The 16,616-nt window shown below is 40.1% G+C and overlaps 2 protein-coding genes across 4 annotated transcripts in view; one reads left to right on the top strand and one right to left on the bottom strand.

Annotated features, from left to right (window-relative positions):
• Positions 1-16,616, top strand: part of MFSD14A (major facilitator superfamily domain containing 14A) — a 61,462-nt gene that overhangs the window by 28,359 nt on the left and 16,487 nt on the right. For 2 of the 3 annotated variants that reach the window (XM_054530756.1, XM_054530757.1), the window contains exons 6-11: positions 1,305-1,523; positions 1,801-1,914; positions 2,937-3,008; positions 10,506-10,618; positions 11,781-11,878; positions 13,824-13,987. In XM_054530756.1, the coding sequence (XP_054386731.1) occupies positions 1,305-1,523; positions 1,801-1,914; positions 2,937-3,008; positions 10,506-10,618; positions 11,781-11,878; positions 13,824-13,987 (780 nt within the window). Of the gene's footprint in view, positions 1-1,304; positions 1,524-1,800; positions 1,915-2,936; positions 3,009-10,505; positions 10,619-11,780; positions 11,879-13,823; positions 13,988-15,327; positions 16,563-16,616 lie in introns of those variants that run through there. The other variant, XM_002810563.5, reaches the window with a different exon arrangement.
• The window catches only part of SASS6 (SAS-6 centriolar assembly protein), a 63,171-nt gene continuing 49,489 nt past the window's right edge, over positions 2,935-16,616 (bottom strand). Inside the window, exon 17 of the mRNA XM_024248138.3 lies at positions 2,935-4,795. Within this exon, the coding sequence (XP_024103906.2) occupies positions 4,635-4,795 (161 nt within the window). The 3' untranslated portion in view covers positions 2,935-4,634. The remainder of the gene's footprint in view (positions 4,796-16,616) is intronic.

Here is a 16,616-nt window from a genome sequence, read left to right as displayed (position 1 = left end):
TAGAGCAGTGGATTTTAGACTCCTTTCACGGAGAGCACTTAAGGGTTTATGGAAATGCCCTTAACCAAGCTTGTCCAACCCATGGTCCACAGGCTGCACACATGGCCCAACAGAAATTCATAAACTTTCTTAAAACATTATGCAGTGTTTTTTTTCTTTAAGCCCATCAGCTATTGTTAGTGTATTTTATGTGTGGCCCAAGACAGTTCTTCTAGTGTGGCCCAGGGAAGCCAAAGATTAGACGCTCCTCCCCGAAGGACCAGCATGACTGGCAGTCAAGGAGGGGAGTTTGTACAGTGCCCAGACTCTCAACCCTTCCTCAACTAAAAGAGTTAAAAAATTTAAATAGAGGCGGGGTCTTGCTGTGTTGCCCAGGCTGGTCACAAACTTCTGGCTTTGAGTTCTCCCACCTTGGCCTCCCCAAGTGCTGAGATTACAGGCATGAGCCATCACACCCAGTCTTCTTTAAAAAATCTGTTTTACCTATGAATTTGCCAGCAGGATTTATTGGAACAGAGGGGTCCAAGGCTTAGAAAGTTTGAAGACAGTGTCCTGAGAGGCTATCGTTTATTTTATTTTATTTTTGAGATGCGGTCTCACTCTGTCACCCTGGCTGGAGTGCAGTGGTGCTGTCATGGCTCACTGCAACCTCTGCCTTTCTGGCTCAGAGGAATTCTGCCCCTCAGCCTCTGAAGTAGCTGAGACTACAGGTGCACACCAGCATGCCCAGCTAATTTTTCTTTTTTCTTTTTTGATACAGACAGGGTTTCTCCCTGTTGCCCAGGCTGTTTTTTAGGCAAGAATCTAATTCTTTACTTTTCCTGCCAAAGGAGAGAGTATAAGAAAAGTGGGGCCAGGCTTGGTGTCTGTCTCATACCTGTACTCCCAGTCCTTTGGGAGGCTGAGGTGGGAGGATCACTTGAGCTCAGGAGTTCGAGACTAGCCTGGGCAACATAGTGCGACTTCCACCTCTATAAAAAATAAACAAAATTAGCTGGGCGTGGTGGTGTTTGCCTGTAGCCCCATCAGGAGATCTTCAGGCAGGAAGATCTCTTGAGCCTGAGATGTCAAGACTACAGTGAGCCGTGATGGCATCACTGCACTCCAGCCTGGGCGACAGAGCAAGACCCAGTTCCCTCACTCTCGCCCCCACAAGAAAAAAAGATAAATGGCACAGGGAGGAAGAGAAAAGGGAGGGTGTGCAACAGAAGGCCTGACATAAATCAAGATTATGAAAGGAGTTATATGGTGTTGAAGAAAAAAGGTAGCCTGACTAATCTCTATCTATCCTTAATTTATTGCAGGTTTCAGCAACATTTGCTGCAAGTTTAGTCACCAGTCCTGCAATTGGAGCTTATCTTGGACGAGTATATGGGGACAGCTTGGTGGTGGTCTTAGCTACAGCAATAGCTTTGCTAGATATTTGTTTTATCCTTGTTGCTGTGCCAGAGTCGTTGCCTGAGAAAATGCGGCCAGCATCCTGGGGAGCACCCATTTCCTGGGAACAAGCTGACCCTTTTGCGGTAAGTTTATACTTTTTCCTTCTCCTTGATAAAAAAGTGCATGATTCAGTGCAGCATTAATATTTTGTTGTGGATATTTCTTTTGGGAAAACATCTTGGGTTTTTCTTTTAACATTTTGAAATACTTTTCAGAATAGTTTGGGGAATATGAAATAAATAAAAAGGACAACTAGTTGTCCATGTGTACACTGCCAAAAGGAATCTCTGCTTATTCTTAAGAATAGTTCAGTGGTTTTGATAGAAAACCTTATATCAATCAGTCTTTTTCTTGTTCTAGTCCTTAAAAAAAGTCGGCCAAGATTCCATAGTGCTGCTGATCTGCATTACGGTGTTTCTCTCCTACCTACCGGAGGCCGGCCAATATTCCAGCTTTTTTTTATACCTCAGACAGGTAAAATCCTCTTACACTAAGGTGGACTTTTCTTTCATTGTCTAGTGCTTTAATAAAAATATTTAATCTTGAGAGAACTGTAATAGAAGTGGCCTTTAAAAATGAATATCATTGGGCTTGGTGTAGTGGCTCACGCCTGTAATCTCAGCACTTTGGTAGGCCAAGGTGGGCAGATCAGCTGAGGTCAGGAGATCGAGACCAGCCTGGCCAACATGGCAAAATCCTATGTCTACTAAAAATACAACAACTAGCCAGATGTAGTGGCGGGCACCTGTAATCCCAGCTACTTGGGAGGCTGAGGCAGGAGAATCACTTGAACCCAGGAGGCGGAGGCTGCAGTGAGCCGAGATTGCGCCATTGCACTCCAGCCTGGGTAACAAGAGCGAAACTCCATCTCAAAATTAAAAAAAAAAAAAAAATGAATACCATTTGGTCCACTAGACTTAACCTCCTATTCCGTGTGGCTGATGTTCCTTATGCATTTCTTATGGGGGTATTTGGTATATTATGATATTTGGCTTAGGGAGAAAGATAGTTTTCCCTGTCCATATAGGTGGTTTGAGTTTATTTGTTGGCTATAGAAGTGATGGGATGATTTAACCCCTTCACCTGCTCCAGCTTCTTTGCGATTTAGAGCATATGTAAGTAGAGCAGCTAGCCAAAATGAGAGCAAAAACAAGTTTTTTCCTCCTTGACAATAGTCTCACTAGACAGAGATCAAGCCTTTAACCAATACATGTAAAATGCACAAAATACTGCAATATTTATTTGTAAAATGATTCTGAGTTCTTGATAAGTATCTCCAATTTCGTATATCCACATTGAGGGACCCATCATGGATAAGTAGGCATTTTTAGTAGTTAAGATTTGTTGTATTTCCTCTGAGGAATTCTTTGTTTATAAATGAATTACATTTATTTTTTTCTGGCCCATTTAATGTTAATATACAAGTAGCTGCCTTAGTTTTCTATCTGGTATACATTTGTATTCATTAATGTTACTTTTTCTGGAAACCCTTCTAGATAATGAAATTTTCACCAGAAAGTGTTGCAGCGTTTATAGCAGTCCTTGGCATTCTTTCCATTATTGCACAGGTGAGTTTCTTTTTTTAGTTAGAGTGATGTCAGAGTGACCCTGGCTGGCCATCCAAACTGGGGCCTCATATAGTGATGGTATCTTGGTGGAATCAACAAAGTCAGGAGTCTGAGGTTGATAGGTTCAGAAATTCAGTTTGTTTGTGTAGCTAGTGTTGATCAGATTTTTGGGACCCACACATATTAATATAGGATATATAAATGTAAAAGCTAGTTTATTGATGGATACTAGGATATATGCCTGGATGAAGTTAGAAGTTTCATGTCTGTTAGTCCTTGTCCTATTTATTCACTCATTCAACAAATATTTATTGAATACCTACCATGTGTCAGGCACTGGGGATACAGCAGTGAGCTTAACTAAATTCTTGCTCTTGTAGAGTTTACATTCTGGTGGGATAAGACAGAAAAATAAAAACACCAATGTAAACATATCGGATGTATTGAGAACTACAGAGAAAAAAGCTAAGGGTCATATAGAGAGTGACTTGGGGGAATGGTCTTAAGGGCACAGGGGGCATGGTTGAGAAGACCTTGCTAATGCAAGGTGACATTTGAGCAGAGACCCAAAGGTATGAGGAACAAGCTGTAGGATTATCTGGAAGAAGAGAATTCTAAACAGTACAAACAAAATTCTCAGGATAGACTGTAGCTGTCTTGTGTAAGAAACAACAGGGGGCCAGTGCGGCTCCAGTTGAGTGAACGGTTGAGAGCATCTTAGAAACTGAAGTCCAAGAGGTGGTAAGGGACCAGATCATGCGGGGCTTACAGGTCCTCATAAGACTTGAGTAAGATAGGAAGTCATTGGTGGGTTTTGAGCAGCAGAATGACATGAAAGTGTGTATCTTGGCAGCCCAGTTGGTAAACAGTTGTTGTGTGATGAATAAGATATTAATCAACACAGGAATTTGGATTTTCTGAGGAGATATTTCATCCTGGCTTCCAAACTATTTCTGTTTAACAATAAGAATACTTTTTTTTTCCTGTGACCACCATAATTCTCTCACATCACAGAACATCGTCCTCCTTCCTGTGAAAAAGCCCCACCCCTTTCTTGCTATTTGGCTTTCTGTTTCCAAGACACTATGAAGACAGTCTAGTCTAAGTTAATACTTTTTCTCACCTTAGATGTAATCTACTAGATTACAACTTAGTTTTATTCTAGGGTATTTTTAATTGACTCTTGGATGTATTTTTAATTGACTCTTGGATGGTTCACCATTTCTCAAGTAGGATTCCTTCTGCAGGTCTCATGATTCATTCTGTTTTGGTGAGTTTAGCAACAAATTTCAAATTTAAATCCTATATGCCTCCCCAAGCCTCTGCGCATACATATACTTGGTGTTGAGTATTAGTACTATTTCTAGCTTCAGGTTTGTCCTAGAAATCATCAGTCTGGAAAAACAATGCATTTAAATATTCATTCTTAGCCATGAGAAAAGTGCGTTTTAACTTTGGAGGAAAATATACTGTAGCCTTTATATAAAAATGGCTTTAAAAAACAGTTTTTGAGGCCAGGTGCGGTGGTTCATGTCTGTAATCCCAGCACTTTGGGTGGCCAAGGTCGGAGACCGCTTGAGCCCAGGAGTTCAAGACCAGCTCAAGCAACTTGGCAAAACCCCATCTCTACCAAAAAAAAAAAAAAAAAGCCCAGTGTGGTGGTGTGTGCCTGTAGTCCCAGCTACTCAGGAAGCTGAGATGGGAGGATTGCTTGATCCTGGGAGGTCGACGGTGCAGTGAGCCACAGTTGTGCCATGGTACTCCAGTATGGGCAACAGAATGAGACCCTGTCTCAAAAAAAAAAAGTGTAAGGAAAATACACAGTTAGTATGTGTAGAACTTGATGAATTATCAAAGATTAACCCAACCTTGCAATAGATGTGATCAACCTGGGCATGAGTATCTTTTTCATACATTGCCAACATTAGATTTGCTAACATTTTGTTTAAGATTTAGATGAAGAGAGCAGACTAATACTGTAATGATACATAAGAGATTGATAGCTATAAGGTCTTAAGTTCTGTTTCTTAAATGACCATGGGAGCTGTATGCATCTAATAAATTTAGTCAGTGACACTGCAGACCTAGTGATGAGTGGAGGGTGCTTTTGAGGGTATTTTTCCTCTGTTCAGCAGATGGCACCTGGCACTAGGTTACAAGATGAAAAACAGTCCCTGAGAGTGCAGAATCTGGCAGGGCAGACAGGTAAAGGAGAGGGATGTAGTTGGATTTGTATTGGAAAGATCAGTGCAGCAGCAGAGCCCTGAAGGCAGTACAACCGCAAAGGTGCAAGCAACCCTCCAACCACCATTGCTGACACAGCATGACAGACACAGTCCATGAGGATCAAGGTCCTTAAGTGACCACTTAGGTTTTGGTGCTTATGTAGAAGTAAGAATTAACACTTTATATCATTATATATGAGCTACTATGTTATTACCTGTATAGCCTCAAAGGTAGAAGAATGATGTTATATTCTCGTTTATGCAGAAATATACAATTGAGAATGACTTGTCCCCTGTTGACCTTCCAAACCACTGAAAGACCAGTGTATTTCTCCCTCCTCTCCAGCAGCACAGAGCTGCTAATAGCTCTCCATTTATGCCTGTTTGCTTTATTTCTTACCCATGTGCTTTTGTTCCTGCTATTCTTTCTGCCTCCCCTTCCTCCACCCTAAGTATCCCTTTTCTGGGTCCCCATGCTCATGTGTGCATATCTGTATCATTGTACAGAATACAGTGTAGTAGAGATTTTATCTCTGTTTATTGCCTTAGTTTGTGAGCTCTAGCGGACCTCTGAATAGATCATGAGGTCAGGATTATATCATATTCATTTTTGTCACCCTAGCACCCTGAACTGCCAGGAGGTGCTAAACTAAAAGGTCATTGGTTTTTTTCCATAATGTTAAAAAAAAAAAGAAAACTTTAAAAATTAATAGTAAGCACTTTAAAATTGGGAAGTGTTACGTGAAATTATGGTTATGTAGCTTCTCCCCCAAAATGATTAGATCTGGTAACCAGCTGTAGGCCATCCTTCCAGCGAGAGCCAAGTAGTTGCTGTCCCCTTTGGAACCTTTTCTTTCTGGTTTGTCATCAGCCCCATTACTTCCTGGGCACCGGTACGTATAAGAGTTCCTAACACTTGCACTAAGTAATTGTTTACATGAGAACATCGATACAGTTCTACACATTTCTTTTTTCTCAGTGCTTTCCTATCCAGCCCTCTCTGTGGGGGTGACTCCCACACTTAATCCTCCAGTCCAGTCCCTGAGCTCCTATATGACACATTGGCTGGGTATCTCAGCCTTAACATGGCCAAAATTAAAATCTGGGTTCCATCCCTTGCCTGCCACCCCTGTGCTCCTCATCTCATTCAGTGGCTTCACCACCACCTGGTTTTGGGGGCCAGAAGCCTTAGCGACATTCAGGAATCCTTTCTCCCTAACCTACGTTCAGCCCATCAAATGATACTTCCTATCACCTCTCTCTCCAAAATATATCTTGAAGCAGAGCATTTCCGATATTCTCCATTAGTAGGAACCCAATCTGAGCCATGGCCATATCCTCCATCTGGTCTCTCTGCTTCCATCTTGCCTCACTATAGTTCATTCTGCACTTGGCAGAGTAATTTTTGTAAAATGCAAATTTTATCGCATCTTACCTATAACTCACATTCCTTTGCAACCAGAATAAAATCTAGACTCCTTATTATGTCATTTTCCTCCACTCTCCACATGGTTGAGTATGTTCTGTTTCAGTCCAGGGCCTTTTCACTTGCTGTCAGCCTTGCTTGGGGTGTTCTCTTTCCCCAGATCTTTGCATAACTACCTCGCTCCCCTTAGTCAGCTCTCACTTCAAAAGGCCTTCCCTGGATCCTGGTTTAAGCAGCATCTCCATCACACTGCCCTATTTTATTTTGTTCATAGCAGCTACAACCTGGAATATCTTGTTAAATAAGCAGGCTCATATGCATCTTTCCTCCACGAGAAGGTAGTCCATGTGTTGATGGATACTTTGACTTACTCACTCATGTGACTTCAGGACAAGATTAAGAGTTGGTCTTATTAGGAATTTGGCAAATATTTGTTGACAGACTAACCAAAGCTGATGTTAGTGTTTAAGCTTAGCTGTTAATCAGCTATGCCATCTTGCTTAAGTCATTTAACCTTTGGGACTCAGTGCTGTCATCTTCAAAATGAGAGTTAAATTAAGGGACACCAAAATTTTTTTCTGTTCAAGAACACTTATATATTAAGTATTTTGTTCCATTATTATTAATATTATTGAGAATATTATAACATTTAGAATTATGCATCCTTTCCATAAACACTTATTAAGAACTTACTGGGTGCTGGGGATATAAATGTAAATAAGAGAAAAGTTCCTGCCTTCAAGAAGAAAATCAGTGTTCCCAGTTAGAGTGTTATAAGTATCGGTGTCTTTTAGGACTTTGGGTCACAAGATAGGCTGTAGGGGAAGGAGTCCAAGAGGAGGTTCTCACAGCAGTGGGCCTGCTGCAGTAATTCTGCACATAGGACGTTACCCCAGGAAAGGGGGATTGGTGTATCTCATTGTTTCCAATTTTAATGAGTCATCTCATGGCCTTAAGAAAATATATTCTTGGCCGGGCACAGTGGCCCACACCTATAATCTTAGCACTTTGGGAGGCCAAGGTGGGTGAATCACCTGAGGTCAGGAGTTCGAGACCAGCCTGGCCAACATGGTGAAACCTCATCTCTAACTAAACATGCAAAAAAAATTTAGCTGGGCATGGTGGCACGTGCCTGTAATCCCAGCTACTCGGGAGGCTGAGGCAGGAGAATCACTTGAACCCGGGAAGTGGAGGCTGCAGTGAGCCAGCATTGCGCCACAGCACTCCAGCCTGGGCAACAAGAGCGAAACTCCATCTCGGGGGGGAAGAACGGCTGGGTGCACGGTGGCTCACGCCTGAGATACCAGCACTTTGGGAGGCCGAGGCAGCTGGATCACAAGGTCAGGAGTTTGAAACCAGCCTGGCCAATATGGTGGAACCCTGTCTTTACTAAAAATACAAAAATTAGCGGGCATGGTGGCGGGCACCTGTAGTCCCAGCTACTCGGGAGGCTGAGGCAGAAAAATTGCTTGAACCCCGGAGGCAGAGGTTGCAGTGAGCCAAGATCGCGCCACTGTACTCTAGCCTGGGCAACAGAGCGAGACTCCGTCTCAAAAAAAAAAAAAAAAAAAAACCCGAAAGAAAATATATTCTCCAGTTAATCTCATCTATAAAAAGGAAATGAGGCTAATAATGCATTCTAAGCCTTTTTTATTGAACTGGGATTTATTCTTTGAGAACAGCTTTCCACAAAGGGGAAGATACTCATTTCTGTAGATAAGTACTTACTGGCTAGATGGGTTGGTTGAAGGGCTATGAGATGACTGCATTTTATAAGTACTTTCTGGTAATATTAATGATCTCTGCTTGAGAAGTGTCAGCTTTCTTAGGCTAGCATTCCTGAAAGAACACGTGCTCCAGGGTACATGGCTGGCCCATGCCATCCTGTTCCCACTGAGCTGGGAGTTGATGCTCAGCCTTCTTCACTGCCCTGTCTCTTGGCTGAAGTGCCAGGGATTTCATCATAAGTAAAATCTATTTTTTAATAGCATTTCTTCCTTGTAATGCTCATCATCATCTCAATGAATGATGAGAACAAATGTTTTCTGCTCTGTGAGTTCCTAGAGCCATATAAAGAATCACAGCTTTTTAGATGAAAGTGCTACCTTCAGGGATGTTCTTAAAAGTAGTTTCCCAGAAGTTCTTCAACTTTGCATTATAGTTCCCTGTTCTTCTCAGACAGTTGGAGGCCACAGAGCTTTGGGTATATTTAGTTTCCTTTTTCATAATTAACTGAAAGCCAGTCTCTGATATAGTCCACAAATAAAATCATTTTTAATTATTTCTAACCCTAATTAGAATCCTAATCATTTCTAATCTTTCTGATTATTTTTTATAATATTGGCCACCAGTTCCCACCCACAAGTCATGGGTGACTTGAGATGGTCTCTGTCACCCAGGCTGGAGTGCAGTGGTGTGATCATGGCTTACTGCAGCCTCAACCTCCTGGGCTCGAGTGATCCTCTGGACTCAGCCTCCTGAGTAGCTGGGACCACAGGCGTGTGCCACCAGCCTGGCTAATTTTTCAGTTTTTTGTAGAGATGTGGTCTCCCTATGTTGTCCAGGCTGGTCTGAAACTCCTGGGTTCAAGCAGTCCTTCCACCTCAGTTCCCCCAAAGTGCTGGGATTACAGACATGAGTCACTGTGCCCGGCCTAAATGTTTCTTTCAGTTGAAGTTTTTCTCAGCTAACTGCTGGCTCTGGGAAAGTTTCCTTTTCTGGTTTGGTTGCCGAAGAATGTAATTCTACATGGAACTCAGTCTTATATTCATGTGATTTAAGTGAAAGTCTTAGAGAAGAAAGCTATGAGTTCTAATTGCTCAAAAATCCTTGAAAGAATCATTTGCTTTTCACTGGCATATTTGTGATTGAATTCTTAATTGGCCATCTCAATTTAAAGAATTCAAAACTTATATTTTATGAGTTTTAAAGTGTCAGCCCATCATAAAATAGTGATTTCCTGAATTATTTTTACTTCTTTGTCTATGGACTTACTAGCTATCTTATGTAGTATATTAAAAACGTTAGTTAGAATAGCAAAAAAAATTTTTCTAATGTTCCCCAAATCACTGCTGAACTTTTGTTGACTTTGAAAGAAAAAGGAGGCACAAGAAAACCCACCCACTGATAATATTGTTCATTAACTGCTGACTATTGCCAGGCACAGTTCTAAGAACTTTATGTAAATATATCTCATGTAATTCCCATGACAAGGTTTTGAAATAGGTGCTGTTATCCCCATTTGGAAAGAGACAAAAGTGAGGCCCAAAGTGAAGTGACTTGCTGAGAGCCACACAAAGCCAAGATTATGATCCAGGGTGTTTTTCTAAAGTCTGCTGTATAGTATACTGCATTTATCCCAAATCAAGCTTATGAATTTACTGTTTATAAAAGGCATCATGGTTTCAATAGATTAACTTAGGTAAATAATATATGGGTAATCATTGTTCTATGTTAGTTTTTCTTTAGTTGTGGAAATAAGCATTTTAGACTAACTTGGACCTAAACAAGCTTTAAGGCTATTATGTAATGGGGATCTCCAAATCATTAGTTAGAACTTTTCACATTTCCATTTTCAACTACTGATTTAAGTGGTCCTCAGTAGAAATGTACTGAATAGGAAGTTGTATCTTTCAGTTTTCTAACTCTCAGTCTGGATCTATGTCAGCAGAGGGACTTTTCATCTGCTTATGTGACCTGGACCAGTGATCTCAGACATATTCAGGGCAATTATTGTTGAAAATCAGCCAAATTGTAGAAAAGTACCAATATTCCTTTTATAGTGTAGATTGAAAGAAGTCACTTTTTAAAACTTTATTCTGATAAATCTTTTTTTTTTTTCTTCAGACCATAGTCTTGAGTTTACTTATGAGGTCAATTGGAAATAAGAACACCATTTTATTGGGTCTAGGATTTCAAATATTACAGTTGGCATGGTATGGCTTTGGTTCAGAACCTTGGTAAGTATAAATATTTTAATGTTAATATTTTGAATTTTGGTGTTAGCCCTTCTGTTTTTATTTGCTTCTCAACTGAGGGGTAGACTGTAATCTGTCTCATACTGTGCTCTTTATCTTTCAAAATGTGTCTAATATAAGTCTGCCACTTGTATATTTATATATTCTCCTAGAATGGCTTGAGGATTAAAAAGGTGACCTTTTATAGCTAAATGACAGGCTGAGTTTTTGAATGAGATTATACAGCTTTTGAATCTTTAAGGAGCATTTAATCTAAATCAGTCCGTTACTAGGAAAAAGTATGTAATCCCATAGCAACAAGGCCCTGAAAGTTATTTACATTTTCTGTTTTTCTGGTTAGGAAAAAGAAAGTTGTATAACCAGTGATCATTACTGATAGCAAACCAGAAGTGAAAACAATCCAGTTATTTTGGTGCCAGCTTCATGCTGTGTCTCAGCTTTTCTGACTCAGGGTTTCCTGCAGGGGAGTTGAGTAGTGACGCTTGTTGTCAGGCTGCCCACGTAGATAGTATTATTGTGCTCAGGCATTACGGCACTGAACTCCATGGTTTGCACTAATATTTCAAACAACTGCCTCGTCTCTGTTTTGACTTGGATATAAGTAAGCATCAAGAGTGTGATGATTTGTTCTCCAAACTAGCCTTGCAAAGAGGTGCTCACAACTGAAATTACCTAAAACATTTCTTTTAAACATCAAGCCAGGAACATCCAAGTTACTTGTTCTTTACAATTTAAGGATTAGATCAAATCAGCAATATCTTCACAAATCCATAAGAACTTTGCTAAAGACTTGTTGGCTTCATGTGTTTGGAAATATTTGATGATGTTTCATCATCTATATTATACATCATCCTCAATATAACCTCTCAATTGCCTGTAGAAATAATACCCAGCACATTTTACAGTTTGGAACATGATATCCCGATTTTACATTACACCCTCACAGCACTCTTGTGAATTAAGTTGCCGTCTTTGTATACAGGGTCAGATTGTTAAGCGACTTGCCCATAGTCACCTAGTAAGCAAGTTCAGTTCTCCTTTTCTCTACAGCCATTTCACAGTAAGAGTTACTTAATTATGTAGTTTGACTTTCAGGTACAGTGGAGAAGAATTTACTGTTTTTGTTTTGCTGCTCTCCTTATAGGATGATGTGGGCTGCTGGGGCAGTAGCAGCCATGTCTAGCATCACCTTTCCTGCTGTCAGTGCACTTGTTTCACGAACTGCTGATGCTGATCAACAGGGTGAGTTGATAGGAACTAGCGATAATTATTTAAAAGTACAGAATGTTCTAATCCTGTGTTCTGTCTCCTATGTACTGAAACATAAGTATATCTTCAGGGTAGAGACTTTTAAAATTGCTTTTGATATAAACAGGAAAAGCAGATTCTAGGGTATTTATCCTTAGGTAGATACATATTCCCTTTTCTCTCACTTAGAATATGTGGCTTATCGGTTCTGTTCATGGAAAATTTACTGATGAGGCTGGGCATGGTGGCTCACACCTGTAATCCCAACACTTTGAGAGGCCGAGGCAGGCAGATTGCTTGAGTTCAGGAGTTGGAGACCAGCCTGGGCAACATGGGGAAACCCCATCACTAAAATGCAAAAATTAGCTGGGCAGGGCGGCGCATGCCTGTAGTCCCAGTTACTTGGGAGGCCGAGGTTGAGAATCACTTGAGTCTCAGAGGCAGAGGTTGCAGTGAGCCAAAATCAGGCCACTGAACTCCAACCTGGGCGACAGAGTGAGAGACCTTGAGAGACCTATCTCAAAAAAATTTACTGATGAAGGCTGGCCACAGAATATTAACTAAGCATTAAGTTTTTGCTGTGTTGTGCTAGACACCTTGTGGGATATATTCACAGACCTTTTATGAATGTCGTCCCAGCCACTTGGGAAGCTGAGGCAGGAGGATTACTTGAGCTCAAGAGTTTGAAGCTAGCCTAGGCAACACAGCAAGACTCCCATCTCTAATAAAAAAAGAGAAATCATATAGTTTCAGTGATCTGAAGATACGTAACACAGCAACATCTTTAATGTCATATGCTGTCTTTTTTGGTGGGAACGTTTAATTCTTGGGATGCTAACAGATGAGGAATACTTCTTTGAAAAGGATATGTTTTGTTTAGTCATAAGGATAAAAGGGGCACTGCAAAACAGTGGCAGTTGTCACTTGGTTGATAAATGAGGAAGGAAAGGCCCATGGCCAAAGCAAGTTGCATTTTAAATTAGAGAAAAGATCCAAAAGAGAGAAACAAAAATCAAATGCTATAAAAACAGTGTTATTGGCCGGGCGCAGTGGCTCATGCCTGTAATCTCAGCGCTTTGGGAGGCCAAGGCTGGTGGATCACCTAAGGTCAGGAGTTCAAGATCAGCCTGGCCAACATGGTGAAACCCTACCTCTACTAAAAAAATCAGCCAGGCGTGGTGGTGCACACCTGTAATCCCAGCTACTCGGGAGGCTGAGGCAGGAGAATCACTTGAACCCTGGAAGCGGAGTTTGCAGTGAGCCGAGATCGTGCCACTGCACTCCAGCCTGATCAACAAGAGTGAAACTCTGTCTCAAAAAAAAAAAGTGTGATTTTGGCCGGGCACAGTGGCTCATGCCTGTAATCACAGCACTTTGGTAGGCTGAGGCAGGAGGATCACTTGAGTCGAGTTCACCACCACCCTAGGCAACAAAGTGAGACCCCATTTCTATAGAAAGTACAAAAATTAGCCAGGCATTTGAGCCCAGGAAGTTGAGGCTGCAGTGAGCCAAGTTTGCGCCACTGCACTCCAGCCAGGGTGACCCCCCCCACTTTATTTCTGACTAAAAGGGGTCTTAAAAGTAGTTGCTTGGGGACAGAGAAATGTTAACATCTGTAGTTGTGAAATCGTGACTGATTTTTAACCAGCCATGTTTTGAAGGCTGTAATCTAGGGAAATAAAGTGGTTTTGCCCACTTGTTTCTATGTGAGACCTATATATGGGTACATCGGAGCTCATGTTTGCATAGGACAGCTTACTACACTTTGTAGAGCTGATAGTTTCTAAATACTAATAGTTTTTAATGACATTGCTATAAATTGCTAGCGTCTGATAAGAACCTTGATTTTAGATTAAGTGATTTCATATTTGTACTGGTTCTAGGGTAGGGAAAAAAAAATAGGTAGTTTACTAAGTGATAATTTGTTTAAACAATGTAGGTGTCGTTCAAGGAATGATAACAGGAATTCGAGGATTATGCAATGGTCTGGGACCGGCCCTCTATGGATTCATTTTCTACATATTCCATGTGGAACTTAAAGAACTGCCAATAACAGGAACAGACTTGGGAACAAACACAAGCCCTCAGCACCACTTTGAACAGGTAATTCTCATTCAACATGATCAAATTGTATGGTTCATTTGGCTAGATTAAAGGATACTGGTTTTTGGTCATTAAAGCTTTTATGTGAAATTCTATTTGAAAATGAATAAAATGCTTAAAAACCAGAGTTTAAGGGACTGTGTTCTTCTACATACCACCTTGTGAAAATTGGCTGTGCATATTTTTTTCCACTTGAGAATGAAAAATTTTAAGTACCTAGTTTGTTAATGGCATATGTAACAAACCATTTCTCTTTACTACTAGTCTCTCTTTTGAAACTTTTCTAATATCACAGTTCTGTATGTTAACTAACTTTTCATACAAAAGGCAGGCTTATGGTAAATAACCTTTGTTTACTTGTTTGCTATATTTCCCTCCTTTCAACTGAAAATTAATGCTAAACAGTGCTGATCATTTTGGCCAATATTAGCAGCTCATCAGTTTCCTGGCTTATTTATCAGAGTTCTGTACTAATCTTCCAACCCACTAAGACTACTTTTAAATAAAAGAATGTTTGTGGGCTATACACAAAACTGGCAGTGCAAGCTTCTGCTAAGAATGAATGTAATTTTGGGCTAAAACAAAGGTCGGTTTTTCTTGGTATTCTCACTTCTAGTCACTTGAAATTATAATTACCTTCTTGAAACAAAGAAATGGTAATTTATTTTGCTACTGTAGTAAATACTGTATGCTACCTGATTTTACTTTTTTTGTTTTTTTGTTGTTTCTGAGACAGTCTCACTCTGTCACAAAGGCTGGAATGCAGTGGCACAATCTTGGCTCTCTGCAACCTCCACCTCCCGAGTTCAAGCGATTCTTTTAACATCAGCCTCCCGGGTAGCTGGGATTACATGCATATGCCACCATGCCCGGCTAATTTTTTTTGTATTTTTAGTAGAGACGAGGTTTCACCATGTTGGCCAGGCTGGTCTCCAACTCCTGACCTCAAGTGATCTGCCTGCCTCAGCCTCCCGAAGTGCTGGGATTACAGGCTTGAGCCAACACGTGCAGCCTGATTTTATTTTTGAGATCTTTCTATAAACGTTTTCCCCTTGGGCTACCAAATTAATCATAGAATAGCTGTGTTCACATTTTGTGCTGAAAGTAATGATGTAATATTTTCGCATAGGCTATTTTGCCAGTTGTTATTCCCAGAATTTTATAGAGAATGTGATAGTATCTCTTTTCTCCTAAAAAGGGAATGCCTTTTATAATTATGGCTTTAATAAAGAGAAGAGCAATTAGCTTGTAATTCATAAGTTAATACTAAAAGGTATGTAGTTTCTCCTTATGAGTAAAAGTATTTGTGTAAAAATCCTAATTACTTTATTCTTCCTCAGAATTCCATCATCCCTGGCCCTCCCTTCCTATTTGGAGCCTGTTCAGTACTGCTGGCTCTGCTTGTTGCCTTGTTTATTCCGGAACATACCAATTTAAGCTTAAGGTCCAGCAGTTGGAGAAAGCACTGTGGCAGTCACAGCCATCCTCATAGTACACAAGCACCAGGAGAGGCCAAAGAACCTTTACTCCAGGACACAAATGTGTGATGACCGAAATCAGGAAGATTTTTCTATCAGCACCCAGGTCTTAGTTTTCACCTCTAGTTCTGGATGTACATTCCATTTCCATCCACAGTGTACTTTAAGATTGTCTTAAGAAATGTATCTGCATGAACTCCGTGGGAACTAAAGGAAGTGGGAACTTAACCGGACAGTTTTCCAAAGATGTTACAATTTCTTTTGAAAAACCTTTTGTTTATTAGCACCAATTTCTTGCCATTAAGCTATTTGTTTTATTATACATCCTTTAATTAAAAACTATATATGTAACTTTTAGATATTAGCAAATGTCTCTGCTACCATTTCCTTAAGGTGTTGAGCTTTAACTCTATGCTGACTCAGTGAGACAGAGTAGGTAGTATGGTTGTGGACCTATTTGTTTTAACATTGTAAAATTTTGAGTCAGATTTTAATATTGTAAAATCTTGGGTCAAATAATTCAAAGCCTTAATGCAGATGCACTAAAACAAAGAAATGGTAAATGAATTGTTTGCATTTAAAAAAAAAACTCTTAAGAAAACTGTACTAAATCTGAATCATGTTTCGAGCTTGTTTGCAGTACTTTTAAACATATTCACTACTGTTTTTGAAGTGAGAAAGTATCAGCCATTTAGAATTTAAATTGGGGTATTTAGAGCCTGTAATCTAAATGCTGGCTCAAATTTATTCCCCAGCTACTTCTTATACCACTATTCTTTTAATGTTTGCATAATCATAAGCACCTCAACACTTGAATACATAATCTAAAAATTATATAGTAAAGCTGGTAGCCTTGAAAATGTCAATGTGATATCTATATGTAGATAAATATATATAGTGGCCTTTCAGGACTGTCACAGTAACACTTTATTTACAGAGCTAATGTTTGTCCTAAATTTTCAGGACCCTAGAGGAGAGCTTTATACAATTACTGATGTGAATTTCTCTAAAGTGTATATTTTTGTGTCCAGTTATATTATTTAAAAAAAGTGTTACTTTGTAAAAATTGTATATAAACTACTGTATAGTTTACACTGTTTTCATCTTGTGTGTGGTTACTGCTTAATGCTTTTTAAACTTGGAACACTCAC

This window comes from Pongo abelii, chromosome 1 (assembly GCF_028885655.2).
Source record: "Pongo abelii isolate AG06213 chromosome 1, NHGRI_mPonAbe1-v2.0_pri, whole genome shotgun sequence".
Classification (NCBI taxonomy): domain Eukaryota; kingdom Metazoa; phylum Chordata; class Mammalia; order Primates; family Hominidae; genus Pongo; species Pongo abelii.
Note: the sequence above shows the minus strand (reverse complement) of the source record. Positions and strands in the feature narration are given on the sequence as shown.